At 52.5% G+C, this 26,515-nt stretch overlaps 1 protein-coding gene across 1 annotated transcript; it reads right to left on the reverse strand.

Annotated features, from left to right (window-relative positions):
- Nucleotides 1–10,212: 10,212 nt before the first annotated feature.
- Calcoco1 (calcium binding and coiled-coil domain 1) lies at nucleotides 10,213–25,362 on the reverse strand. Its single transcript, XM_055618306.1, has 15 exons — nucleotides 25,302–25,362; nucleotides 22,733–22,909; nucleotides 22,009–22,111; nucleotides 21,039–21,229; nucleotides 19,423–19,581; nucleotides 18,945–19,093; nucleotides 16,792–16,882; nucleotides 14,789–14,944; nucleotides 14,397–14,651; nucleotides 13,910–14,035; nucleotides 13,457–13,552; nucleotides 13,042–13,150; nucleotides 12,674–12,870; nucleotides 12,160–12,266; nucleotides 10,213–11,236 (listed from the first exon to the last, which is right to left on the reverse strand). Exons 2-15 carry the CDS (start codon nucleotides 22,886–22,888, stop codon nucleotides 11,059–11,061), a joined length of 2,073 nt encoding a protein of 690 aa, XP_055474281.1. The 5' UTR covers nucleotides 22,889–22,909; nucleotides 25,302–25,362; the 3' UTR covers nucleotides 10,213–11,058.
- Between the last annotated feature and the right edge of the window lie 1,153 nt (nucleotides 25,363–26,515).

Consider the following 26,515-nt stretch of genomic DNA (forward strand, 5'->3'; position numbering starts at 1 on the left):
TCTTGTCAAAGGCCTTGTCTTGGAGACATCAGGGTGGGAAAGGAGAGGAAGGAGACCCAACCTCCCCAAGATTGGGGACTGTTGGCAAGAAGTTGGAAGTCTAGGCATTTGGTTTCTGACTCTGCTACTCCAAAAAGGGTCTCTATCCTAACTCCTCAGCTCCCACTCCCCCCAAATCCCTACATCCTCAAATCTTCACACCCCAAGGTTCTCTAGCACCCGAAAGAACCAATTCATTTGTTCAGTGAAGTAACGGAGATGGAAATAGCAGCTGCTCAGGGCAGAGCACTTGCCCACACTGCCTGAATGCCTTTGTTCACTCCCCGGCACCATAAAACAGAAACACAGACGACCACTTCCATGATAGGCATCTCGGAGACACTGCCCCATGCCCAGGTCCCGGAAGTCTTCTGTGCTCACTATTTTCGTCAAGTGAGATGCTGACCGTTTATTTCGTCAGTCTGCCGACATGCTGTGATATTTCAAAGTGCACGATAGCCCTTGAATCGGGAGCTGGTTGTGATAAAGGCCACACTGAAGGGCGATGACAGAGAAGAGGTGAGGGAAGAGTCAAGACGTGAATTTGCTCCATCCTCACTACCTGATGCTGCCTAAGAAGGGTCTCTGAAGTGGAAGTCTGGGTCACACATTGCCCTGTCAATCAATTCTATCTGTGTCCAAACACAAGTATGGAAGGGCTGATAAGAACTTGAAGTTGTGAGGAATTTTGGCAGGCACATTCTTCTGGTCACTGGGCCTAGGGAGTTAGGCAGTGGTTAACATTGCTGGAATCATCTAGCCTCTGGTCATTTACGTAATGCTTACTGAGCACCTATTATGTGCTTTTTGAGTTTCTACAGCCTCCCTTTTCACACCCTGTCCCTTGCCGAGCACCTACAAGGGTTGTGGGGTCCTGGACGGGAGCAGAGGCGAGAGGGAGAGGGAGTGAAGAGGTGAGGGCCCGTCCGAGTCTTCGAAGTGCCCAGAGGCTGCTGCAGGAGCGGCTCCAGATTTACAGCTGCCCTGGCGCTGATGCCATAAAAGCAAACGAGCCTTCTCTGTACTAATTTCTGTGTAATTAGATCTCTCCTGGCATGGAAAGTGAGAAGTGGGGGTGGCCAGAAGGGGAGGGTGCCAAGGACTCTTCTCAGAGTCTTGCTTGGAAGAAGGGGCTGTAGGGCATACAGGGCTCCACAGGGTTGGATGCTTGGGCCTGATGCACCATGACAGAGAGGAGAAAGCCAGTGATTCGTCCCGGAGACAAGGAAGAGCTAAATCTTGGTGTGTCAACACGGTGGAGCCCAGGAAAATGCACAAACGTCTAGAAAGCAGAAGAATATCTCCTGGCTAGCCTGTGCGCACCTAGACGGCATGGCAGCATCCGGGCAGCGCCCCGGGAGTTACATACACACACAGCAGGACCTCTCAGAAGGCTTGGGCAGCACAGCGTTCCTTCAGGCCCACACACATTTGCATCTACATATGCCACACGCACACAGAGACACAGAGACACACACACACACACACCCACACCTGCATGGGAGCATACACACACTCCCCTTAATCAAGAGAAAAATGTATAGGGTCTGCACTTAATAGGAGCTAAACAAATGTTTGAGTCCCTCTCCTACTGTTCACTGTTCCCTCATCCCCTAGAGGAAACTGAATGACAAACAAGGCTCTTTGCTTAAGTAAGATTTCTTTGAGGTGCTTGAAGATGGATCTTACAGAGGAAAAGATTGCACAAGAAACCAAGGCAAACACAGGGGTGCTTAGAGGTGGAGTGTCCCCAGACTCCCGCTGCTCCTGGAGAGGAGAGAAGCGCCATTCTGTTTGCTGTCCTCCGTTCCCTCCCATGGTGGCAGATACGGATGGTGGGCCAGCAGTAACACTGTGTCGAGCAACACTTGCGCCGTGCCAAGTATCCATCATTCACACAAGCATGTTTGTCGGGCCCTCAGAGGGCCTCTTACACGGCCTCCCTCTGCAGCGCCGGTCTCGTTCATGGTAAGCTTCCCCGGGAGTCAGCCAGCTTGTTTCTATGCTCCCGCTGAAGTGCTGCTCTGTTCTGAGCTCAGCCTGCCGCTGTCACTGGGCAGCTGTGGGGTGAGCCTATCATTCTGCGGAACTGAAATCTGTCTTCTCCTTAATTCCAGGGTATACTAACTCTAACCGCCTGTCATATCGCTTTGAGTTATTCTAACGCTTTAAGACCCCTTCAATCTAAGCATTAATCGTCCCCCACAATGGCAATAACAATTAGGTAACCATTGGAAAATCAGAGATTTTGATCTCCGCAGATGACTGTCATGTACTTATCTCAAGCCCTTGTTCTAATGGGTAATTTCTGATTAACCCGGGTAATGAAACTGTACCACAATAAAGGAAGATTTGTCATGCCTTGTTATCACTTCATAAGGCCGTCCTTCTAGAAACCTGCCATAACATCCGGATGTTTCCATCCCAATAAAACACGACCATGATGTGCGTGGCTAATAAAAAGGAAAAAGCCGTGTATTAAAATATGTTGAAATGATTTGCATGAGCTGTGTAAATATACCCCCATCGTCCCAGCAACCTCCACAGCGTCACCCCTGTTCAGCTGCCTTTAGAAATTCCTGCCTGACCTTGAGGGGGGAAGTAGAGAAAGGAAGAGAGAAGTAGAAAAGTCAGCATCTGTCAAACGCTCCACATTGTTAGGTGCGGGGCCCTTTTGTGAGAAGACTGTGCCCGAACACCACAAGTCCCTTGCGGGTCATGGAGTGGGAACTAGGCTGAGGATTTCAATCCAGTCTCTTCCAGGGTGGGCATTCTTCACTCCTTACCACTCCGACCACCGAGCCGCGCGGAGGTGCGTCTGTATCAGCGACCTGGGGGTGAGGCGGGCTGGGCTCAGGGAGCGCAGAGAGCAGCTAGCTGGGTGGGAGCTCGGGGCTCCTCGGCTCGGTCACAGCACCGTCCTCGCCCCGGCGCCCACGCCCTGTGTGCACAGTGTGGCATACGCGGTTATGTTTTACACCGATGCGGTCACCGCCAACTGAGGCCCAGCACTCAGGAAGGCCCCGGCGCGCTGGTGATGATGAGAGTAGCCAGCAGGGGTCGCCGGCACACCAGGAATTGCTGCCTTCCAAACCGGCCTCAGGCACCAGAAGGGCAGGAATGTTCCTCCTCCTTTGCTCTTCTGCTAAAAATCTCCGGCTGACCCCTCCCCTTGCCCGCCTCCTTCCCCTCCCACCCTTTTACAGTCAGAGATTTCTAAGGACTGGCTGGGCAGTTACCCCTCAAGTGAACACTGCCTTCCTGAACCCCAACCCAGACAAGGGGCCAGGACCTGGGGTATCGGTGGCCAGACAGCAAAGAAGCCTGCAGCCCCAGCCTCCTAGGCCAAGCACTTCTCTCCTCCCAGTGCTCCACAAACCTGTCTGGGCATCCCCCACTCCACCTGGCCTTGGCCATTCTTGTCACTTGCCCAATATCCACTTAAGCATCTGTCTCAGCCCTTCTCCGTCCTCCAAGGTCTTTCTGTCCTCTCATTCCTGGAGTTATCTCTGGTCAGTGGTTCTAGATGGGACGTCACCCATTGAGGATACAGGAAGAGGACCTGGTGCTCAGCCTCACGGGGAGCAGAGGGGCCAGGTATCTTTTCTGGGGGTAGGGGTTCTGAGAAGGGCTGTTTTCGGGGAGGGGCACTTCTCTGCTCTCTTCTTCTCCTCTCCCCTCCCTTGCTATAGCAACAGTGTCCCAGCTCCCCCACCTATTCTCTGCTGACCCCCTCCCTTCAGCCCTTGGAGCCCAGTGATTGGCGGCTGCCTGCTGCAGCACAGGCTAGCTTTATGGCTTTGCGGCAGCTGGGAAGAAAGCAAGGCCAGAGATGGAAAAATGGAAATCGACCAAGAAAACTGAGAACAAAGAGAGTGAGGGAGAGAGGGAGAGGGACAGAGAGAAGGAGAGGGAAAAGAAAAGAGAGAGATGGGAGGGACCCAGTGAAGCACAGATGTTGACACAGACCACACAGAAGGGATGGAGAAAAAACAGATAGAAAGACACGAGATAAGCCCCTAGGAAAGGGATATTCCGGGCGTTCCGAGGCAGGCTTAGGAATTGCCAAGAGGACGGTCCTTGTGTGCATTTAAGGTCTCCAGAGATCTTCCCATGACACAGCCCAGGATGGAGGACCTTGTCATGACCCCACCTGACCCCACCTCTCCCCACGGGTGCTGCAACTCAGCCAGCCTCATGGTAGCCTCTTCCCTGCACGTCCAGCTGGAGTTTTAAAGCTACTGCAGAAATGCCCTCCTTGAGAGCAATTGGCTTTAGTGTGGAAACATCTTGTTCCATGTTCCTTGAAATGAGTAGGAAGCAGCCGTGAGGGCTGTAGGGAGCAGAGCTTCCCTTTCCTGGGCATGAACAACTTCGAGGTTGTTTCATGGCTCGACTTGGCCTGGCTGACATGCCATGTATGCCTTATGTCACTTCTGTGATTTTGTGGAGCGCTCCCTTAACTGTACGATCGCATCCGCCCTTCCTTGCTGTGTCTTCAGGGCCTTGTTTTTGTTTATCAAGTGAACTCGAGAACAGTCCCTGGAGAGGTTTAAACAAGCTTGGATGACTACCAGTGAGGGATTAGTCCACAGAATTTCCGAATTGAACGAGCAGCCTTTGGTTTTGAGGTTCCGTGAGCCTGTTTGTGCAGAGTGGAGTTTACTCTGCCGATTTTTTTGCTTCTCTCGACCTTCACAGTTAAGGGGCAGAGCAGGAAGCCAGAAATCGGGAAGCCGGGAATCAGGAAGCTGGGAATCGGGAAGCTGGGAATCGGGAAGCCGGGAATCTCGAAGCATGTGCTGTGAGACAGACTCCAACAAGGAGCTTTGCCCTCATGCTCTCTTTTATCTTCTCGGTGACCTTTCCAGGGAAGAATTATTTGCATTTGCAGACGAGGGCTTAGAGCCTTGAATGTTTTGTCGGTCACATGATTAGGAAGTATGACATATCTGGGTTACAGGAGTGCATCAAGAATGCAATCCCAGTGTGGTGACACACCTGTAGTCCTCGAGCTTGAAAAGTTGAGGCAGGAGGATGTCAAGCAGTCAGCGGAAGCTAGAGTGAGCTCCAGGCCATCCTGGGCAACTTAGTGATATACTGCCTCAAACTACAGAACTAAAAGAAACAAGCAAAAATAAGGAAAGCCCTTTACTCCAGGCCTTTGTCTTCCCGCTAGGGGAAAACGTTGAGAGCTTGGGGTGAACCAGAACCGGGGAGTCTGTGATGTCTAGGGCTTTAGAGACTGGGTCATTACTAGAACTCTTTGTTTCTACCAATTTGGGAAATTTCCACAGTTACAGGAAAGAGGAAAAGAAAAGAGGAAAAAGGATGGAAATGGAGGAAACAGGGAGGACATGCTTCCTAAATTCAGGGTTACAGGGCCCCTTCCAGTCTGTAAAGAAGGAAATCACGTGTGTGTGTGTTGGTCTTCCTGCTAAGAAAGATGGTTAATTTGTGGCGACACTAGCTTATGGGAAAGCCGAGGCGTGTCCAGGCTGGAAGAGTTCTCTTCTGCAGTGGGGCTTACGGTAGTGCTGCGTGGTAGAAATTTGACTCTAGTTGTGCACACGATGTAAAATTTCCTGATAGCCCCATTTAAAAAGTAAAAATAATCCAGAATGGATTTGTCTGTCAGCGCAGTGATGATACCTATAAATGATGGCTGCTGTTAAGGGTATGTGTTCTCCCAAAACACGTCATTTCAACCTGAGATCAGTGTAACATTTTGAGACACTAATTTTTTCAAGTCTTAACTCTTCGAAATCTATCGTATTCCTCAGCACACAGCATATCCCCAGCTATGGTCCAAGCATTTAGTGGTATAGTGCTGTGGCCTCCCTAGTGAACAGAGCAGGACTTTAAATCACGCTAGCTTTCATGCTTGGTGGAGCCTATAGTCCCTGAGAGACTGAGGCCGGAGAATTCCCTGAGCTCAGGAGTCTAAGGCCAACCTGGCCAAACATAGCCAGACCCTGTCTCAAAGACAGGGTGTGTCCCACACCCTGCTGGGTGGAGGCCGGAGAGTTTGGAGTTCTAGACTTTTTCATTTATTTCTACTGTTTGTTTTTTGTTTTTGCATGTTCCCCCCCCCCCCCCCTTTGTAGACCAGGCTGTCCTGGCACTCACTCTGTAGACCAGACTGGCCTCAAACTCAGACATCCCCCTGCTTCTGCCTCCCAAGTGCTGGGATTAAAGGCGTGACCACCACTACCCAGTCCCTGCTCCCCATCCCCTTCGGCTCAGGGGCCCTTGTTTATCTAATTGCATTAAAAGTTCACTTATCCTGTATGTATATCCATGAGTCTGCACATGCCTCGGTGCGACTGTGGATGCCAGAGGACAGCTTGCTGGAACTTGTTCCCTTCTTGTGACTGTGTGGGTGCTGTCGGCTGGTCAGGCTTGCCAGCAAGTGCTTTAAGCTGCTGAGCCATTTTGCTGGCCACCTCTCAGTGTTTACGAGTCTGGATATATTCCCTGTCCCCACAGGTCGGAACCTCGCACTACTGCAGGGGCTGGGAAGCTCAGCTCTACACAGACAGCTCAGTGTGTCCCGATAGCGGTGTCGCTGGCTGTTAGTTCAGTGGTGTCCACGAGGCACTTCCCTGGCCTTTGTCCTACTCCTGCCTCGCCCTCTCCTGGATTCGCCTCTCCTGAAGGGCTTCCTACTTCTTTCTCCTGTCCTTTTCTGTCTTCTCTATCTCCCTCCCCCTCCACCCTGAAGCTCTCTGCTCTGTCCCTGGTCTCTGACCTTCGTTATGTGAACGGGACTGGATGATCTTTCTGCATTCCTTTACTGACTTTACTGTCAAGGATCTTGATCTCTATTTCCACTGTTTACTGGTCCACTTTTTCCTTCAGAAGATCCCACAAATAACAGGACTCCCACAAGCTAAACTTGCACCAATCCATCTTTTCCTCACACATATTTCTCTATTTATATTATTTATTTAGCGACTGACATCATCAGCTACCTGGTCATTTAGTGCCAGAAATGTGGCGTGAGCTTGATTTTTTTTCCTGCTCACTTCTCATATTTAATTATCACCAAGTTCCACGTGTTTGGGTCTGGATTATTACAAAAGGTTTTTAGCTGGATTCTCTGGACCTTGATGACCTGGCAACAGAGCATATGTTACGTGCGCATTCCTGTTCTGTTCATGTGTTTCTCCAGTGCCAAACACAGCACCTGGCACACAGTAGAAACCCAGTGTTAACATTTGTTGATTGAATAGATGAGGACTAGCTCCTGGGGGTCGCTCTTCCTTCTGCTTGCACATGCGAGGCTCCTACCTGCTCACACTTCAAGACTTGTCCCTGTGGGTCCCGCCATGTGCTGTGCAGGCCTCCAAAGGAGAACTCATTTTGTTTCTTGTATTTTCTGATTGCATCGATGAGAAGCTCTCTAAGGGCGTTTTGTTGTTTGGTTTTTGAGACAGGGTTTCTCTGTGTAGCCCTGGCTATGCTGCCTCTGCCTCTGCCTCCCAAACGCTGAGATTCTGCCTGGCAGAAGGGCATGTTTTTAACCATTGCGTCTGCTCATCCAGATCACTCACAGTATTTCTTAAGTTAACAAACACGCCTCAGTAGCAGCTGATAGCAAACTCTGTTTTTGTCAAGCAGCCTCCCGCACTGCAGTGGTGGTGGTGGTGGTGGTGCTTGGTGCTCCCTCGCTGATGGTGGGCGCTGGAGAGACGGTGCTTCGCACTCAGCAGGTGAGGGCACTGGCTGCTCTTCCGGGGACCAGGCTCAGCTCCCAGAACCCACGTGGTGATTTACAGCCAACAGCTCCGGTTCTCAGGATCTGCTGTCTTCTTCCGGTCTCTTCAGATCCTAGGCATACATATGCACAGACATGCATGCAGGGAGAAATGAAAACCTTGTGCACACGATAAGAGCTTTGTTTGTTTAAAGTGCTGGAGATCTGGCCAGAACTTGCACAAACTAGGCAAGGTCTGCCCTGCGGGATTCTATTCCTAGCCTTTGGGCATTCCCCCCTTCCCTTTTCTCTTTTAAGGACTGGGTCTCTGTAGTTATGCTGGCAGGACCTTGCAAACATCACCACACCTAACCAGCCCTTGGCCTTTTGAAACAGGATTTCATGATACAGCTCACGCTGACCTTGAATGCTGTTCCCAGGCACTGGGACTCCAGGCAGGCACAGCCGGCAGAGTGTGGGTTTATGAACATGTCACATGTGCCATCTCCTCCGGATACAGGGGATTCAAGCAGGCCTTGAAGCACCCTTTGGGTGGAGAGAATTGCCGCTGCTCAGAGTCATTCAAAGGCTACACATTTCTGTGAAGCGGTTTTCCCTGTGTGGAAAAGCACACGGACCAGCCACTGAAACCGCACTGGCACCCTGAGCCTCTCACACTTCAGTTCTTGCAGACAGAGCACCACAAGGCACCCAGAGGGTACTGACAGCTGGGTCCACCCTGGTGACAAATCCTGACGGACGCCCCTGTCTGCTGCCGCTTCATCTGGCTTTCCCTTCCACCCCAGGGCCTTCAGTCCTCGCAGCTGGGAAGCATGGAGAGCAGGACACATCCCCTTTCGAATGGAGGTGTGACAGGAGCTGGCAAACACTGAGCCATGTACCCATCTGCATCTGTCGGCCAGCTGTCCCCCTCCCTGCTCCAAACACCTGCACAAGTTCCATCGTGAGCAAGCACAGCGACAGCCGTGGATCCCAGGAAAGGGGTGGCTGGGGTGCTTGGCATCATATTAGGGGGCGGGTGGGTTGCTTCACAGAGGAAGTGGGAGCAGCTGTGGGGCTAAAGAGGGGCAGAGCTGAAGAGACATGCAGGGGGTGAGAAGGGCCCACCCAGCAGAGGAGCCCACAGTATGGTCCTCACTAGTGCCTCTACTGAGGCAGTGTGTGTCGGGGGCCTGGGTTGGTTAGCACATGGCTTGTGTGTGTGCCAGAGAGTTGGCAGGGAGCAGGCAGTGGGCTCTGCACCCCTGTTGTCTGTCTCCCTTCTCCTTTTGCTCTAGGGGACCAACCTCCTGGAAGCCAGAATGTGTAGGCCCCAAATTATTCCCGCCCAGCCTCCCCCAGACATAAATCACAAGTCATTTCATTAAACACACCTCCTGCTGGGGATGTTGGCTCATAATTTCTCTCTGATTAACCCCCACTACCCCGGCAAGTTTATAGGCCAAGGGAGGGAGGGGGAGAGGGGAGGGGGTAAAGAGGGATGGGGGAATCCCGGGCCAGTGATGGATGCCTCTGTCAGCCCGGCTCGTATTTATTAATAGTCTTAATACGGGAAGCAATAAAGGAAGAGAGGGATTCTATTAATTAAATCATTGTTATAATTAACTTTCATTAAAGGAGGATCAATAAAGAGAGGTTGAGATGGAGAGAGGAGAGAGATCCATTATCTCCAATTTCCTTGGAAAGGATTCAGGGAATGAGATGGGGTTGCTAGGAGACAGACGGGAGGGAAGAAGGAAGGATATGTCATCCAGGTGGGGCAGGAAGCGGGTGGGTGGGTGGGTGGGTTTCAGGTGGATGAAGACAGGGAATTGTGGGGGAGGACTGATGAATGACCCTGAGGGGGATGGAGAGTACTGGAAAGGCATCTGGGACAGAGGGGGAGGGAGCTGCAGGTATGGGCCTGGCAGGGCACACAGCGAGTTGGGGAGCACACGGGTCCTTCCTCAAAATAGGCTCCATGATGCTGTGAATGTTTGTTATCCAGACAGTGGGCAGAATGTGCGGCTGGGGTGGTGGGGTCGAAGAGGACATGGGGGTGTGTGGGACGCAGCACAGGGGGGACCGATGAGACAGCCAACATCGTTGCAGAGGTAGAAGCTTAGAGCACACCTCACCGGACAGACCACGAACGTGTGTGCTCTTGACAGGAGTGATGTTTGTCTCCTGGCCCCGGGCGCAGCGAGGACGGCCCCGAATGGAAACCCGTGCTCTTTCTTGTGTGTCCTTTCCCTTCCCACCATCAGTCAGGCCGCTGCCTCCTGAAACATGTGCTCCGGGCCAGCCCTCCCTCCTGGGAGACAGGTGTGCCTTTTCTTGTGGCCTCTCTGGCACATCAGAAGGCCCACTAAGAACGCACCTACTGGTTCCCTCCCCCACAACAGGGGCTGGGACTTTGAGGCCCTTCTCTGTGGCGACGCCTCTCAGTAAGAACACACTTCCTACGACCACAGTTACACATATCATATAAATATATTTGTCCAAACTACAGAGGAGAGGAGAGGGGGTCTTATTGCTGTGGGGCCTGGAAGGGCGAGGGGCTGGGACACCTAGGATCCCTTGTCCCCCATCCCTCATAGAAGGCACAAATACATTTTGTTTTCCGCTTGAGGACGCAGTGTGGGGTGGCATGAGACCATATATGTGTCCTTAAAAATACAAAACAAACTTCAAACTTAGGACCTAAGGCCTGGGAGGGCCAGGGCGGGTGTGCGGAGCAGCGGGTAACAGAAGAACCGGTGTCGCCAAGAACTGAGAGACCGTGAGGCTGAGAGGCCATGCTGCTGCCTCCATGCAGGCCCAGAGAAAACTCAATAAACAAACTGAATAAAAGCGGGTGGGGTGCCCCAGGAGTTGGCTTTGGGCAAAGAGGGGAGTGGGGTGTTTGTGTGTGTGTGTGTGCGCGCACACACTTGGGCTAGCAATGAATAATTCTGTTCTCACAGGGCAAGCCTCCTCCACCGTGGCTCCTCCAAACTGTTTCCAAAGAGTCAACCCAGCCACTGCTTTGAACACAGATCCCCACCTGCGACTGCAGGACAGTGACTGCAGTTATGAGCTTGGGAGAAAGCAGGATGCAGGCCTGGTTTACAGGGACAGAATTTACAGAGCCCAGTGTGATTACAAAGAGGCATGAGAGCAAAGTGCATACATGTCTGAGTGTGTGTGTATGTGTGTGTGTGTGTGCACGAGCTCGTGCATGTCTGTGTCTGTGTGCGTGTGCGCGCGTACTCGTGCATATGTGTGTGTGCCTGTGTGTTTGTGTGTGTGTGTGTGTCTACATATAGGGAAGAGTGCGGTCACTCAAAGGTGAAAGGGTCCTGGGTGCTGAAGAAGAAATGTCCGTCCATGTGGCCCTCCAGGGCGTCCTTGTCACTCTCCGCAGGGAAGCGTTCCTTACAGATGGGACACTCCTTCCATGGGGGGGTGGCTGGGGCCCCAGAGCTGGCCTCCGACAGGGAGCCCACGGCAAAGCCACTGAGGAGAGAGGAGAGATGGAGAGGGTCTTTGTTTTTATTTTTGACACAGGGCCTCCAACTTGCTCTGTGCAGAGGAAGACCCCTGCAGCCCTGATTCTCCCACGTTTCCCTCCCAAGGGCTCCGGCTGCAGGCACAATGCCCAGCCTCTGCTGCCTTCTTGCTGACCTCAGGGAGCAAGGCCCCTCCTGTGCCGTCCTGGTCGTTCTGCCTGTGACACTGTCCCCCGGCTCTTCAGATGCCCAGTCCCCTCTGCCTGAGCCCCTGCTGCTGTCAGCAGTGCAGCACCCATCCCCCAACCTCCCCCATCTATGGCTGCTGCCTAATGAGGCTGAAAATGAGGCTGACACCAAGTTCTTCGTCTTCCTGCTCCAGCAGTAAGAGGTGACAAGCACTGGCCTTTCCTGCCCAACCCTCGCTCCAGGCGGAGCTGGGGCTGGTGCTCTCCCCAAGGCCCCACCCAGCTGAACAGGGCAGGAGAGCCAGGCTGAAGGCACCAGCTGATACCTGCCCACCCCAGGTTCCCCTCCCCAACTTCCTAGCAAGTCAGAATGAGCATCTCCAGCTTAGGCAGACAGATGCTCTGATGGTGGTCCTTCTCTCTGTGCCCATCCCTCAGGCCTTGGTCACCTTCTTCCTCCCTGAAGCCCTAGGTACCTACCTGGTGTTTGGGGAGGGGGTAGGGGCAAGAGAGAGGGGAAGCAGGGCAATTTGAGCTCCATGGAAGATGATGCTAGAACACAGAAGCCAGTCAAAGGCAGGGAGAGAGAGAGGACGCAGAGCCACCTGGATTTGTGGAGGGAGCTGACACTCCTGTCCGGCACACTGGTACCCTGTCCTCTTGGCTGAGCCAAGAAGGGGGACTTGGGGCAGGGCATGGCGGCTGCCCACATACTGCCCCCCCCCCCCCGTGCCACCCTCACCTGGCCATGTCGTAGAAGGCGCTGCCCAGCTCAGGAAGCAGAAGGCTGGCTTCCTCACCCCCACTCTGCACAGCTGCCATCAGGACCGACTTCTCGTCTTCAGCTTCCTGGCACCAAAGAGACAGGGAGGATTGGCACGGTGGTCCGGGTGGGGAGGAGGAGGGTTGGTGGGGAGAGGACAGGATGGAATCTGGGAGCACTGAGGTTGCTGAGCTGGCCTGGGTTTTGGTGATTCTGTCTTTTTTTTTTTTTTTTTTTTTTTTTTTTGAGACTTCACTGTATAGTCTTGACTGCCCTGGAGCTATCCAGCCTGGCCTTGAACTCTGTCTGAGAGTTCAAGGTTTGAAGGCCCAGGGTTTGAAGGCCTGCACTACCATGCCTAGCCCTGTTAGCAGTCTTGAAGAAAGGCTAGGCCTGCCTCCTCCAGGCCAGAGCAAGAGTCCTGTATAGTCCAGGCTTTCTGTCCCCACTGCGTATGACTCCACACGCGTGCCCACGGGCTCTCACTACTCACGGAGTCAGAGCTGCTGGCTTCCCCCGGCCCTGAGAGGTGGGGAGCAATGGGTGCTGGCTGGCTGATGACAACAAGGGAAGAGGCCTCCCGGAGCGCAGGAGAGGGGCTTGTGTCTCCACGCTCACACAAGCCATAGGAGGCAAGCCTCATGTCCTCTGGGGACTCATCCTCCGAGTCTGTCAGGGCCGCGGGGCAGCCTGTGGGAGGAAGGCAGGTAGAGGGGAGAGGTCAGCCACAGGGATGTGAGCAGGAAGACTGCAGTGGGCTGGGAACGGAAGGGCAGGCCAGGCTGCTCCCAAGGGCATCGCTTGGAGCTTTTCTCAGAGCTGGGGGCGGGGGAGGGTGTCATGGGATAGGGGTGCACGGACTCAGCCCAGCAGTGGCCTCCTCATCCTCTGTGGCAGCGTCCTCGTTCCACTTCTCATCTGCCACCTTCTCCAGCCGGGCCTCCAGTTTCCTCATGTACTCCAGCAGTTCCTGGGGGTGGGGAAGCAAAAGGCTGAAGCCTGCAGGGTGCCTTCTGCTGCTTCCTGGGCCTTTCTCACCCCCAGAGGACAGATGCTTTCACGTGGGCCAGATCTCCTGAACTGGGAGCTCTCCACTACCCCACCTGCTTCCCCTTGTGGGTCCCTCTCCTGCTTCAGGTCAGTTTCTGAGAGGAGTCAGGGCCCCTTTTCAGCCTTGTGCTCTCAAAGAAATTCTAGTTTCTGAGCTGAGAGAGTACCACGGTGACAGAGAATTTTGAGCACTGTGGCATCCCAGCTGAACACAGGGGCCACTCACCTGTTTCTCTGCCTGCAGCTGCTCTTTTTCCTTCTGAAGCACCCGGAGGGCTGACCGCAGCTCTGTCAGCTCTCGTTTACTTTCTGACAACTGCACCTGAGGGGAAAATGTCATGGAACCCAGAACTCACAATGTGCCACCAAAGACCTGGTCCAAAAGTTAAGCTATATCCTCTTTTGGTTCTTCCACAAGGCCCTGTCTTGGCCCCCAGGGCTCAGGCCAAAGTCCTGGACTCTCCTCTTAAATGGGCCCCAGGCCTCATGCTACGGGGAGGCACCTGTGTCATCCCCCAGGCCCAGACATGTACTCTGTGAGCAGAAAGGGGTGTGGACATTCCAACCAGGAGGACTGGGAGGCGTGCAAGGCAGTGCGCAGTATTTCAGAGCAAGAGACACAGGCAGGGCCTTACACACCAGGACCCAGACTTGAACCCACGGTGGCAGGGCACCTCACCAGGCTAGAATCCTTTTCTCGGGCCAGCTCTGTCTTGAATACATGGCTCTGGCTCCTCTCCTCCTGTACTGTCTTCTCCAGCTGGAGGATCTCTGCACTCAGCTTCAGGATCTTATCCTTCTCGGCCTAGACAGGGCACAAAGGAAGACAGGAGGGAGGTGAAGTAGCAAGGGATGCCCGTGAAATAGCATTGCCCTCGCTGGGTCCCTTATATGTCTAGGGGCTTAAACTGTTTCTGAGCACTTTCCTCCCTTCTGATCCCCTGGAAGCAGAAATGGGCACATGGCAAGGGCAGCGCCATGACGGCACACGCTCCTGTCCCAAGCATGCAAACTAGGGAAGGGATTCCACTGAGCAGGACTGGGACTCTGTGTTAGTGGCTCACACCTGCAAAGTGAAGAGTACCTCCAAGGATTCCACCGGCTCCTCCCTCCTCCCAGAGCGCCCAGGACAGGGTGGAGTCCAAGGTAGGCAAGGGCCCCTCTACCTCCATGCTCTGCAGCAGCCCTGCCCGCTCCTTGCTCCACTGGCACTTTTCCTCCTTCACATGCAGGCTGAGCTCCGCCAGCCGGCCGCTGACTTCAGCCACTTCCAGGCGGCTGCGGTGCAGCTCTGCGATGGTTCGGTCTCTGGCTCCCGCTGCACTGGCCAGCTCCTCCCCAAGAAGGGCAGCTTTCTGTTGGCTTGAGGCAGCAAGTTCCTGGACCCCTCGGAGCTGCTCTTTCAGGGGCTCCAGCTCAGCCTCCGGAGAAAAAGGACCAAGATTAGCTCCCTCAGGTAACCACCTGTGAAGGAGGGAGCCCTCTCTTCGGGGCTCTGTTCTCTGGACCCCCAAACGTGTTTGGACTACTTGGAATGCTCCCACAGGCCTTCACTCACCGCTTTCTGCTGGGCCTGGCCCAGGGTGTCCTTCATGTGGGCCACCTTGTCCTTCAGTCGCTGGACCTGAGCACCCTGCTCTTCTTGCCGGCTCTTAGCCTCCTGCAGCTCGAGATTTAAGCGGCGGTTCTCCTCTTGGGCCATTTGTAGCTCGGCCTGATGGAATGGAAAGCGGGTGAGGACCAGGGCGGGATGAGTGTTGGGGCAGCCCAGGCAGGCTGCCTTCCTGCCCTCTGTGGCGGAAGCCTGTCACTCAGGCAACACGAGTGAAGCACCCCGCACCTGCCCTCCCTTGTTGGTCTTGGGCTCGGAGGCCTCACTCACAGTCTGGGGTCTTATACTTTGGCACCCCACTCTGCTATCCTACCTATCCCATCCGGCCCTGCACACTCAGAATACTGTGCCTCACCCAGACCTCTCCCTTCCTCTGACTCAGTCTCCCTTCTCCCTCCCTGCATAGGCTCATACCATCTGGTCCAGACCGGCCCTGGACACGCACTCTTCCTCCCTCTCTGGCACCTGCATGCTGATTACAGGTGAATGCTACCTCTCCTGAGGCTCAGGTCATTCCTGTCTGCTGTTGCTGGGGTTTGAACCCGGGTCCTCTGGAAGCAGTCAATGCTCTTAGCAGCTGAGCCGTGGCTTAGCCCACGTGGCTGTTCTTGTGGGATGCCTGAACAGTGCTGTAACTAGCTATTTTCTAACAGGCAAAGTGCTGTTCAATGCAAGTTTTTGTTGGTTTGTTTTTCCAGGCAGGGTCTCTCTGTGTAGCCCTGGCTGTCTGTTGTCCTTGAACTCACAGAGATGTGCCTGCCTCTATCTCCCAAGTGCTCTCAGTGCAGCTATGCAGCCCCACCTGAACTCCCCGGCGCTTCTCACCGCTTAAAGAGAAAGGTTCCAGGCTAGAGCTCCGAAAAGTGCTGCACAGCGCTTCAAGCTGCCCGCGCATGTGCCCTTGCACCTTTCTTTGTTCTGCCTAACTGAGCCCACAGTTTTGTTTGTGTTATTTTGTATTTTGAAGACAGGGTCATGCCATGTAGCCCAGGATACCTAGAACCAGTGGCAATCTTCCTGCCTCAGCTTCTCCAGTTCTGGAATTACAGTACTATCAAACCAAAGTTAGAGAGAGGCCCAGGGTTCTGGTTTTGAAAGTATTTTATTTTTTACCTGCTCAACACTGAATCAACTACAGTCTCAGCTCTACACTTGTTCTAAATTGTTAAAAATTACTTTTAAAAGCGCCTCAGCATGCACAAGGACACACTGGAGAGCACCAATCCATTGATGTGTGCTTTCAGGTTAACTCAGTCTTTGGGACCCCCCAGAAAATTTTTGTTCTATCAAATTTTGTTCTATCAATTTGTTCTATCAAATTGTCAGAAGAGTAAACTGCTGACAGTTTAAAAACTATTATCCTTTACCAGCTTGTATCTGCAAGGTGTTCAGAGTCTGAATTTCTTCTTTCCTACCTCCAACAGTCTAGGCTGCCTTGAACTCACATTCCTTCCGCCCAGCCTCTTGAGTGCTAGGACAGAATGGCGAGCCTGTCATCATGCCTGTCCCTTACACTGCCCTTTTGATAGCCTTTGATAGCGTGTGTGTGTGAGTATGTATGTGTGTGCGCGCACGCGCGTGAGGATGAGCCTGTGTGTGAGTATGTGCATGTGTGTATGTGCATGTGTGTGCGCACGCGCACACACACACAAGCCCTCGTGGACCAGACGTTGACCGTGAGTGTCCTCAATTGCTCTCTGCTGGCTGATGGGCTCGGCTGTCTGGCCAGCAGTAGAAGTGTGCGTAACAGCTGTTTCTAATGGAATGCGCCCGCGCCCACCTCCCTGGAACCCTGTACTAGGTGCAGCTCTGTTGTGATGTGGGCAGGCGCTGTGCTGAGGAGGGTACAGCACCTGGGGCCTCCTCTCCACGTATGCCCTCTGTGCCAGTGTTCAGGATGAACACCAGCGGCACTGAGGAAGCGAACCGCAAACCCCCGTGTGTCTTACCTCGCTCTGCTCCCTGTCTGCCTGGGCCTCCTTCAGCTGCCCCACGAGCTTCTCTTGTTCCCGCGTTAAGGCCTTCACTGTGTCCCTGACCCTGTCAATACCGGACGACAGTTGTTATTTTATTTATTATTATTATTTTTTTTGAGACAGGCTTCTCTGTGTAGCCCTGGCTGTCCTGCAACTCACTCTGTAGACCAGGCTGACCTTGAACTCAGAGATCCACCTGCCTCTGCCTCCCGAGTGCTGGGAGTAAAGGTGTGGTCCAGGCTTTCCTCTTTCTGTAACACACAGGCTGTTATCGCAGAGCTTCCAGCTTCCACTTGATTACGAGATGAAAATTCGATCTCTCAGTGCCTGTGGGCAGCCACCACTGAGCTCGCTGTAGGTCAGGAAGTGGCAGATGCAGGAGGCCACAGGCAAACGTGTGCAGGGTCTGCGCGGAGCCCGAGAAAACCATACGGAATGAACGCTGACCATTGCCATCATCACAGAATAATCTTCTGAGTATCAGCCAATGAAAGAACAAGTGGTAGGCTGACGAGGCGTGGTCTGTGGGCTCCCAGTCTGGATGCCTTGAGGAACACTGATGTCTTGTCCTGACCTCGGGTTAGGTCAGTAAGCAACCTCCTGAACTGCTTCACGTACTGCCCAAGACTTGGGCAGAACTTCTCTTCCCTTTACAGAAAGTTTTGTTCTTGTTGTTTTAATATTTACCAATGATGAATTAAAGTAACCTAATAATGTTCTTTGATGAACAAAAGAACTGGAGTATTGAACTTGGTAAAGGCTCTGCAGGACAGGCATGGGTGTTGATCAGTACTTACGCGGCTTGACAGAAATAACTCTGATTACTGTGTTTTCCCCTCTGTCCCTTTTTAAGAACATGGACTTTTGCCGAGTGTGGTGGTGCACAACTTTAGTCCCGATACTCTGGGGTGGCAGAGGCAGGAGGATTGCTGTGAGTTTGAGGCCAGTGTGGTTTACAAAGGGAGTCCGGGACAGCCAGGGCTACAAAGAGAAACCCTGTCTTGAAAAACAAAACAAAACAAACAAATAAACAAAAGAACAGGAACTTTTTACACAGCCCAGGCTGCTCCATAACTCATGTTGTAGTCCAGGCTGCTCCATAACATACTATGTAGCCCAGGCTGGTATGACTGGTGATCTTGTTTTTCCCTTCCATTAAGCAGAGCTTGGCTCTGTACAATAGACATGAAGTGATAGCTGTTTAAAGAGGCTGGCCTGAGAGCTGCTCTCTCTCATATACCCTATGTTACTCTTGACGTTAAGATTCTTTGATTTAGCCAGGCATGGTGGTGTGTGCCTTTAATCCCAACATTTGGTTAGCAAAGACAGCAAGATCTCTGTGAGCTGGAGACCAGCCTGGTCTACATAGTGAGGTCCAGGACAGCTGGAGTTACATAGTAAGACTCTGTTTCAACCAAAACCAAACAAACAGAAAAGATTCTGTAATTTATACCTGTTTTCAGGGGACAGATTTTCTTATATTCTTGGGGCACCAGCTCCAACATCTCTCTTGTTTTTATAGTGCTGGGTCTGAAGCCAGGGCCTTGCATACACTCAAAAGCTGCTCCTATCACTGTGCTGTGACATTGAGCATTTCCGATAGCAAGAACAGAATCTAATTCTTTTCCTGTGCTTTAACGATGCCATTTATTTATTTAACACACATTAACACATCCTTGTCCCTATAACTATACGTTATGGAGTCCGGCTATGTCTTCCTGGCTGGACTGAAGTTAGGATCATGTCTCAGTTGCCCCAGTAGCTGGGAGCGGATATGGATGTGCTGCACACAGGCTGCGTATATACATGTGATGACACAGCTTGCAGTAAAGAAAAGTGAAGTCTGAACTCAATCTTTTTGTCTTGTATTGACCATTCTATCCAATCTTTTCTAAATATCCCCTCTCTGATTCTGCTTAGCTTCTGCTGCTCAGTGAACGGCAACTGAGCCCTTCGAAGGCGAGGGACACAGAACAGCGTTGGCGGATGTATAAAGGCAGCAGAAGGAAACTCCGAGTGACGAGAATACGCCATGAGAGACTGTGGCGGGCCACAGTGGCTGGGGTGTGGTCACCTGACACAGGGAAGGGGGGTGGAGGCCTCAGCCCTGGGGTGAGGTGCCATACCTGTCCAGCTCCACCTCCTTCTTCAGCACTCTGTCACTGATGGTCTGGATGTCATCCTCTAACTCCAGGATGCGGGCCACATGCTCTCCCTGCCGCTGGCTCAGGACGTCCCTCTCTCCTGTCAGCTCTCCATGGGACCGGGAGAGGCCCTGGGATTAAGTTTTGCCAAGGAAGATGGAAGGTGAGGGCAGACTCAGGCTTAACATTATATGACCCCACCTCTGTCCTGCCACCTTCCTTGAAAAAACTGAGTGGAGATACTGTTACCTGGGAAGATGGCAGAGGCCAGTGTTCCTAGGCTCAAAGAACTGAGTCTTACTACAAACTGCAGACGCACCTCTTCTCACAGAGTTTTGTCTCGCTTGTTATCGTAAGCCCATTTCTTTGCTGCGAGGATCATCTTAAAACTCCACTGACATCTTTCCTCCCTGTTCTTTGCTGGGTGTGGGCCTCATTCCCCACCAGCCCCAACTCGCACCTTGTACTGCTCTGTGAGCGTCGAATGCTCCTGCCTGGCAGCGGCCAGAGCTGCCTCCAGCTCCTGCACTCGGCGCCTCAGCTCTGCCACCTGAGCCTCCAGCTGCAGCTTCACCCGCATCAGGTCATTCCGCTCCTGCTGGCTCTCATCCAGCTGGCTCTACACGGGCAGGAGACGGGGGTATTTGTGAGGCACCATGCCAGAGGCATCTTGGGGTGGAGAAATCGAGTCGTCATGGCCCAGCTGTGGATCTTGCTTAACTGTCAGCCCTTGATTACCTTCCAGCCCAGGCCTGGCACCTCCCTCTGACAGGGCAGTGACAGAGGGTTCCTCTCCGTTTACCCTTTCTTATGGAGTCAGACAGAGTTGGGTAAGTCTGCAATGCAGCTTTACTAGCCGAACCCCTGAACTCTTCATCCCTGAGGCTAACTGAGCATAATCAAGGTGAAACAGAGCACCTAGCAGTGGCCTGTCTTACTTCTCTCTTAGGTATAAACGTCGTCCTGTTGATTCACGTATTTATAGATCTGCCTTCCAGAAGGCAGGGGTTTGCCAAGTCACTGAGCAGCTGTGAACTCCCAGCTGCTGAGCAGCTTTTCTCCCACCTATCCCTCACCTTTCCAGTATCTGCCTTCAGTCTTAGGGCCCTTCTCTGGCCCAGTGGAAATATTTATGTAAGGCACATTTTTGAGTTTATGTTTTCTAGTACCCATTTTAATAAGAAAGCTCTGAGGGCTGGAGAGCGTGCTTGCAGCTCCGGGAGAGGGCCAGGGTTTAGGTACTGCAGCTACACCAAGGGTTTCCCAACCACCATAATGCCAGCTCCAGAGCATTCTACGACACTCCCTGCTGGCCTCTGCGTCCACATGTACGTGCGCACACCTGGGCTGCCAAAGGTATTGAGGGATGGCAGTTCAGAGCACCACGGCTGGGTCAGCAAGATGGCTCACCAGATGAAGGTACTTGTTGCCAAGCCTGGAAACCTGAGCTCCACCCTTGGAGCCACACAGCAGAGGAGAGAGCCTACTCCACAAGTCAATGTCTGACCTCTACCTGTGTTATGGCACGTGCGCACTCACATATGCGCGTGCGCACTCACATATGCGCATACACACATACCCAGAAACACATATGTAAATAAGCAAATGTTAACATACTAAGTGTTCAAAATCCAGTGTGTTATTTGACCTGTGACTATGCTTCAATTGGATTAGTCACACCTGACGTGCCGAAAAGCCGTATGTGGTCAGCACCTCTGGATGGTCCCGTGCCCTGACGCACCTGGTAGGGGCGGGTCTCAGCGTCCCGACCTCCCTGTGTTCCCTGGGGCAGTTCCCCTGTACCCTATGGGTCTCTTGTGGGACTCAGGGCAGGCAGTGGCCCTGTGAGCAGGCTGGCTCAGGTCTAGAACCCTCAGCTGCACTGGCCCATGAGGACGCTTTCCTGTCCTGTGAGTCTGTGTCTGCGGGAGGCTGAGTTTCTTGAGAGCAGACCTTCGGTATCTCCCAGTGAAGTGCTCAGTTCAGTTGACAGAGGGAGCACAGAGCAAGAAGGGTCCTTGCAAAGCTGTCCTTGGCACCCCCAGCCCAGGAAAGAGTCTGCTGTGGCCGTCTTACCTGAAGCACAGTGGCCTTAGGGACCACTAGCAGGATATCAGAGCCCCCGTCAGCTTCCTCCAGCATCACGAGCTCATCCATGGGCCTTGGCTCTCGGAACTGGAAAGGGGGGCTCTGCCCACATACCCGGCCCTGGCGGCTCACATAGCGGAACTGGTAGAGTTGGGCTCCTGGTTTGGGCAGGTAGCTGGCTGTGGGAAGAATAGCCCAGAACCCAGGATGACCTCTGGCTCCTCAGTGCCAGCAGGGGAGGAAAGTGGTACCATGCTACCTGCTATCCAGGCCCCTGTGGCTGGTCCTTGGGATATGCTTCCTACCCCTTCCTGCCTACCCACCTTTAGACGCTCACTGCCTCCTCCTCACGCAGCGTCTAGCTGCCACCTTCTAAGTGCCGATGTGGACCACACAGTGCACGGCCAGTGTCCCCAGACCATTTTAAACCCCTGTGGAACTCCTACAAGCCCTATTTTAGCTCACCTGCTCAATGCCAAATAGCCTGTAAAGCACGGAACCGAGATTTGAACCCAGGTCTTTTAGACTGCTATGACCAACTTTTCTGATGTTATCACACACTTTTCCTTGTCCCATATGGGAGCTTCTCTTTTTTTGGGTAAACAGGTGAGATTAACGTCCTCAAAACCCATCTTTCTACAGCTTCCTCTAAGCCCCTGAGGAGGCTAACCCTTTGGTGACTTGAACCCTGTTGGACACAGCCCATAAGCGTTTTTCTTCCTTGGAGACGGGGTCTGGCATGCTGCCCAGGCCAGCTCTAGTATCCGGGATTCAAGTCATCTTTCGGCCCCCGCCTCTGAAGTGTCTGGGACACTGGAGTACCATTAGGCCCAGCGATGAAAAGTTACACGCATTCATATTTCCTTTTCCTCTGTGCTCCGTATGCCTGTCAGCCCAGCACTCCCCCCTCCCCCACTTCCTTGCTTCCCCCATCCCAGTTCCCCACCGGTCTTTATACCTTGGAATTGAACACTGGCATGTGTGGGAGAACTGTCAGTTGTACTTTCTGGCACTGAAGACCATACAAATGTGTGATAATCCCGAATACAAGCAGCCTCCACCTGAAAGACAAAGGTACGATGATAGAAGAGTGATGGAAGTGATGGAGTGAGTGATGGAAGGGTGGAAGGGTCAACAGGACTGAGCGAATGGTACCAAGGATGCTAAGAGTCAGGTAAAGTCAGAGGACACTATACTATCAGGAGAGAGAATGGCTAAGAGAGATGACCTTTATGTTTTGTTTTTTGGGTTTCTCTGTGTAGCCCTGGCTGTCCTGGACTTGCTTTGTAGACAGGCTAGCCTTGAACTCACAACAATCCACCTGCCTCTGCTTCCCTGAGTGCTGGGAACACAGGCATGTGCCACCATGCCTGGTTAAAATGGTTTCTTTTTATTTTATGTGCATTGGTATCTTGTATATGTCTCTGTGAGGTATTGGAGTCCCTGGCACTGCAGTTAGACAGGTGTGAGCTGCCATGCGGGGGTCCTCTGGAAGAGCAGCCAGTGCTCTTAACCGCTGAGCCATCTCTCCAGCCCCCTATAGATGACCTTTATATCCATGGCCTCTGGCATGTGTGTCATCTTTCTCCCTATCAACCTGAGAATCTAAGGACCTAGTCACCACTCATATTCTAGCCAACCTGTGTCCCATAAGCCTGAGTCAGAACAGGGTCCAGTGATACCTTGAAAATGCCAATCCAGTCGCTGGCACTGGGCATGGTGCCTGGAGGCAGAGTGTAGTGACATTCCACCTTGGTGTTGGGGATGTACGTCCGGGCCACATTCAGGAAGTTGACCCCACCTCGGGACGGTGCCCGGCACAGTGACGACTCTTCCATTCTGTCAAGATGCCTGCTGTCCTGTGAAAGAAAGGGTTGGCAGGGCTAAGTCTTCCCCTCTGCTTCCTCCCCCAGCTGTGTGCACAGGCCTGGCCCTCCACGCCAGCCTCCCTCCCTGTTATGTCGTGCCCTCACTTGTCTGATGTCTGGCCCTCCACTGCCCCACTAACCAAGTCTTAGGCTCTGCACCTCTCGGTCTCTCCTTTTCATCTCTCAACATCCTTGGGAAGTCCACATTCTCTTGGTTTCCCAATGCAATCCTCTGTACCTTCTGGCTCTGGAATTCAAAATCCAGCTAAAGTGTGGGCCCCTCTCAGTCTGAGCTTTTACATACGCCTAAGCTTGCTGACCTTACTGTTCCCAGGTAAGACTCCCAAAACAATAGCTAATCTCTGATGATGAAGAGTCTTCAGAGAATATGGTTCTCTGCTCTCAGCACACCTGTCTGTGACTTATCTATCCTGATCACCTCTAAGAAAGCAGAAGAAAGCTTTGTTTCCTCCAAGAGCGAGAGAAGGGGAGGATGATAGGAAAGACAGGTTCTGTCCCTCAACTTCTATTCTAGGAAGTTAAAAATTCTGGAGGTGGCAGTTCCAGGGTGGAGTGAATTATTCAGCAGGAAGGTAGTGGTGTGAGGGAGATGGAATGTGGGGCCTGGAGCCAGGAAAGCCGTACCCTGAGGCAGGGGGCAGGCTGGAAACAGAGTAAGTAAGGGGCCCTGAGAAGGAAAACGAACATTCAAGGTTGAGAAGAGGCAGATCGGTCAACAAGGAGCCTTCCTTTTTGCACACCTTGCCCTGAGCAGAGCTAGAAAGCTAATGGTCTGTCTCAGCGCTGACACAGCTCTAGCAGCCCCTCCTCACTCCGCTTGGACACAATGTTAAGTGTCTAAATCCTGCCGCATGCTTGTGGTAGTGGCAGGAGTACACAGATAGGATAGAGTTGGAAGGGATGTTTTCAGTCAGCTAGGGAGAGTTAACTGGGACACACAGGGTAGGTGAGACTAGGTAATAACAATTAAGAGTACAGGACAGCCGGGCTCCATGGCACGCGTCTGTATGCCAGCGCTCAGGAGGCAGAGGCAGGTGGATCTCTGTGAGTTCAAGACCAGCCTGGTTTACAAAGGGAGTCCAGAACAGCCAAAAAAAAAAAAAAGTACAGGATTGGGGCGGGTGGGAAAGCTGGGTGGGTAAAGTGCTTGCCACAAAACCTGACAACTTGAGTTCAACCACCAGGACTCACATGGTGAGAGGAAAAAACTGACTTCTCCAAGTCATCCTCTTCTGTACACAGAAACACACACACACACACACACACACACACACACACACTGAAATTAAAACATAGTAGTACTAAGAGATAAATGAGTACAAAGAATGATGTACATGTTTAAAAATGTCATAATGGATCTCATTGTTAACTTAGAAAATAAAAATGAAGTAGGCTTCAGTGGAAGGCTCTGAGGCAGCCTCTTCAGCCCACAAATCTGCCTCCTGTGTCAGCTGCAGCCGACCTGTCCAATCAGCCATCACCACTAATCATGTGCACGCCCCCAAACATCACAAACCCACACCAGGCTAAGACGGTGTGGGAGGAACTTTAAAAGAAATTAGACACTCCGTGGAGACGGAAAAGGTGGGCCAGCGATGCAAAGGGAACAGTTTTTTCCTTGAAAAGAGACTGGACTGAGCTATTCCAATGTAATTTTTTTTAATCTCTGACAAATCCCTCATCACATTTACTCCATCTTTTCTTACAACTCTTCTGAGGGTAGAGGGAGGGTAAACCGTCTCCAAAGTTCGACAGGCAAGAACCGCACCCCCCATCCCTCCTTCCCCACAAAGAAAATCCGTAACAGCTGCAAACATTCTCCACGACGGAAAGTCCTGCACCTAAAGTGTATGTGGTCAGACACCGTGTTCAACTGCCGTGTGAGGAGTGTGAGTGTGTGTGTGTGTGTGTGTGTGTGTGTGTGTGTGTGTGTCCTCTCACTGTAGGGCTCTTAGGTTTTGGCATTCCACAAGTTGGAAGTTTTCCCCTCAGGGATTCAGCGTGGTAAAGGCCTTTGGATCTTTGGATTTGGGTGAGACAGGGAAGAAGGTCTATGAAGGCAAAGAACTGCCTAGAAAAGATTAAGCAAACATCTCAGTCCCTTCAAGTTTTCATAAGCGGATCGAGCTTTACAGAGAAGGCCTCGCAAGAAAGCGAGGACGATACGGGGGCTACCCGCAGGGCCCCCCTTGAAAGCAACAACACCCGAAACGTGGGGGTGGCTTCTTCGGTGCGTAAGGTATTAAAACCTAAACGGTCCTGCCGGCCCCTTTCACAGTTCTCACGGACTAGCCTTTCGCAGGCTGAGAAGCCGGCTGACGACCCCGCGCAAGCCCACCCTCAGTTAGGCCAAGTTTCTTACCCCACAGACGGATCAGCTGTTCCCCTCACCTTTCACCACCAACAAAAACAGCACTCCGACTACCGGAGGGGAGGGGAAGAGTGACGCGAGCGCTTCTGGGGCGTGTGGTTCTTCTCTGACCTGACACCGCCCAGTTTTCTGCCTCCAGAACTACATATCCCAGGAAGCTATGCGCCAGGGGCGGGGAAGAGGGCGGTGGCGGTGGTGGGCTCAGTGTGGCATCCTGGGAGATGTAGTTCTCACTTCCCTGGCAGTCCAGGAGGGTGTGGCTACCAAAGGACTTCACGGCCCATGATTCCTCAACTAAGGCCCAGCTGATCTAGTCCGGCGATGGTTGCCGGTTAGTAGCGTGCTTAGTGGGAGGGTTGACGGCTTTAACGCGTTCTGCACAGCTGTTTTCATCGGGGCGGAAAGCTTCCAGCACAGCCTTCTTGTTCTCTTTTACAAGATAGGTCGTAGTGTTATGTCCATATACAAAAAAAGAAACTTGTTTAAGGAACCCTGTCGTGTCAAGGTTATGAAACTGTGGAACTCTGCCAGGCTGGTTCCAGGCTATGGGCTACAACCCGGCCGGTCACCATGTTGGGGATGGGAACTCACCGTGGTGGTACTGGTTATTTTTAGCTTGCTTATTTTTAGGTCTTGTAAAAGTGTCACATCTTACCATTTTGTTCCATCTTGAGAAGATTTCTGTGCCAGGGAGTCTGGTAATATTCACACACAAGCACGCGCGAATCCTGGGGTAGCTTCTGGGTCCAGGAAGAGGTGCACGGCCCCAGGTGGTGGCCAGGAGCTGTGGAATGAGAAGCACGCAGTTGAAAAGGGAGCATGGCTTAATACAGGACTTGCGCAGCTCACAAACAAGCTGCTTAGAGAGGCTTGTTTGCCCAAGCCTTTTAAGTGGCTTAAATTAATTAGAGTAACAATACAAGTGGTTGCTGTGTGTTTTATTTAGAACAGGTGAAAGATTCCCATGATTCTCACAACCACAGTCACTTAAGGACTTGGCCGGTTCCCACCACTGTGGGCCGCCTTCAACCCTGGAAGAGGCCAAACTTATCTTCCCTGTCTCTATATTAAAGGATTAGGTGAGGTGTAGAGGCACACACCTGCAATCCTAGCAACTGAAGAAGCTGGGGGAACCCTGGAAATTTCGATGCTGATGTGGGCTACACAGGAGACCCTGCCTCACAAATAAATAAATAAGTTACATT

Source organism: Psammomys obesus, unplaced genomic scaffold, assembly GCF_907164565.1.
Source record: "Psammomys obesus unplaced genomic scaffold, mPsaObe1.curated_primary_1811, whole genome shotgun sequence".
In the NCBI taxonomy this organism is placed as follows: domain Eukaryota; kingdom Metazoa; phylum Chordata; class Mammalia; order Rodentia; family Muridae; genus Psammomys; species Psammomys obesus.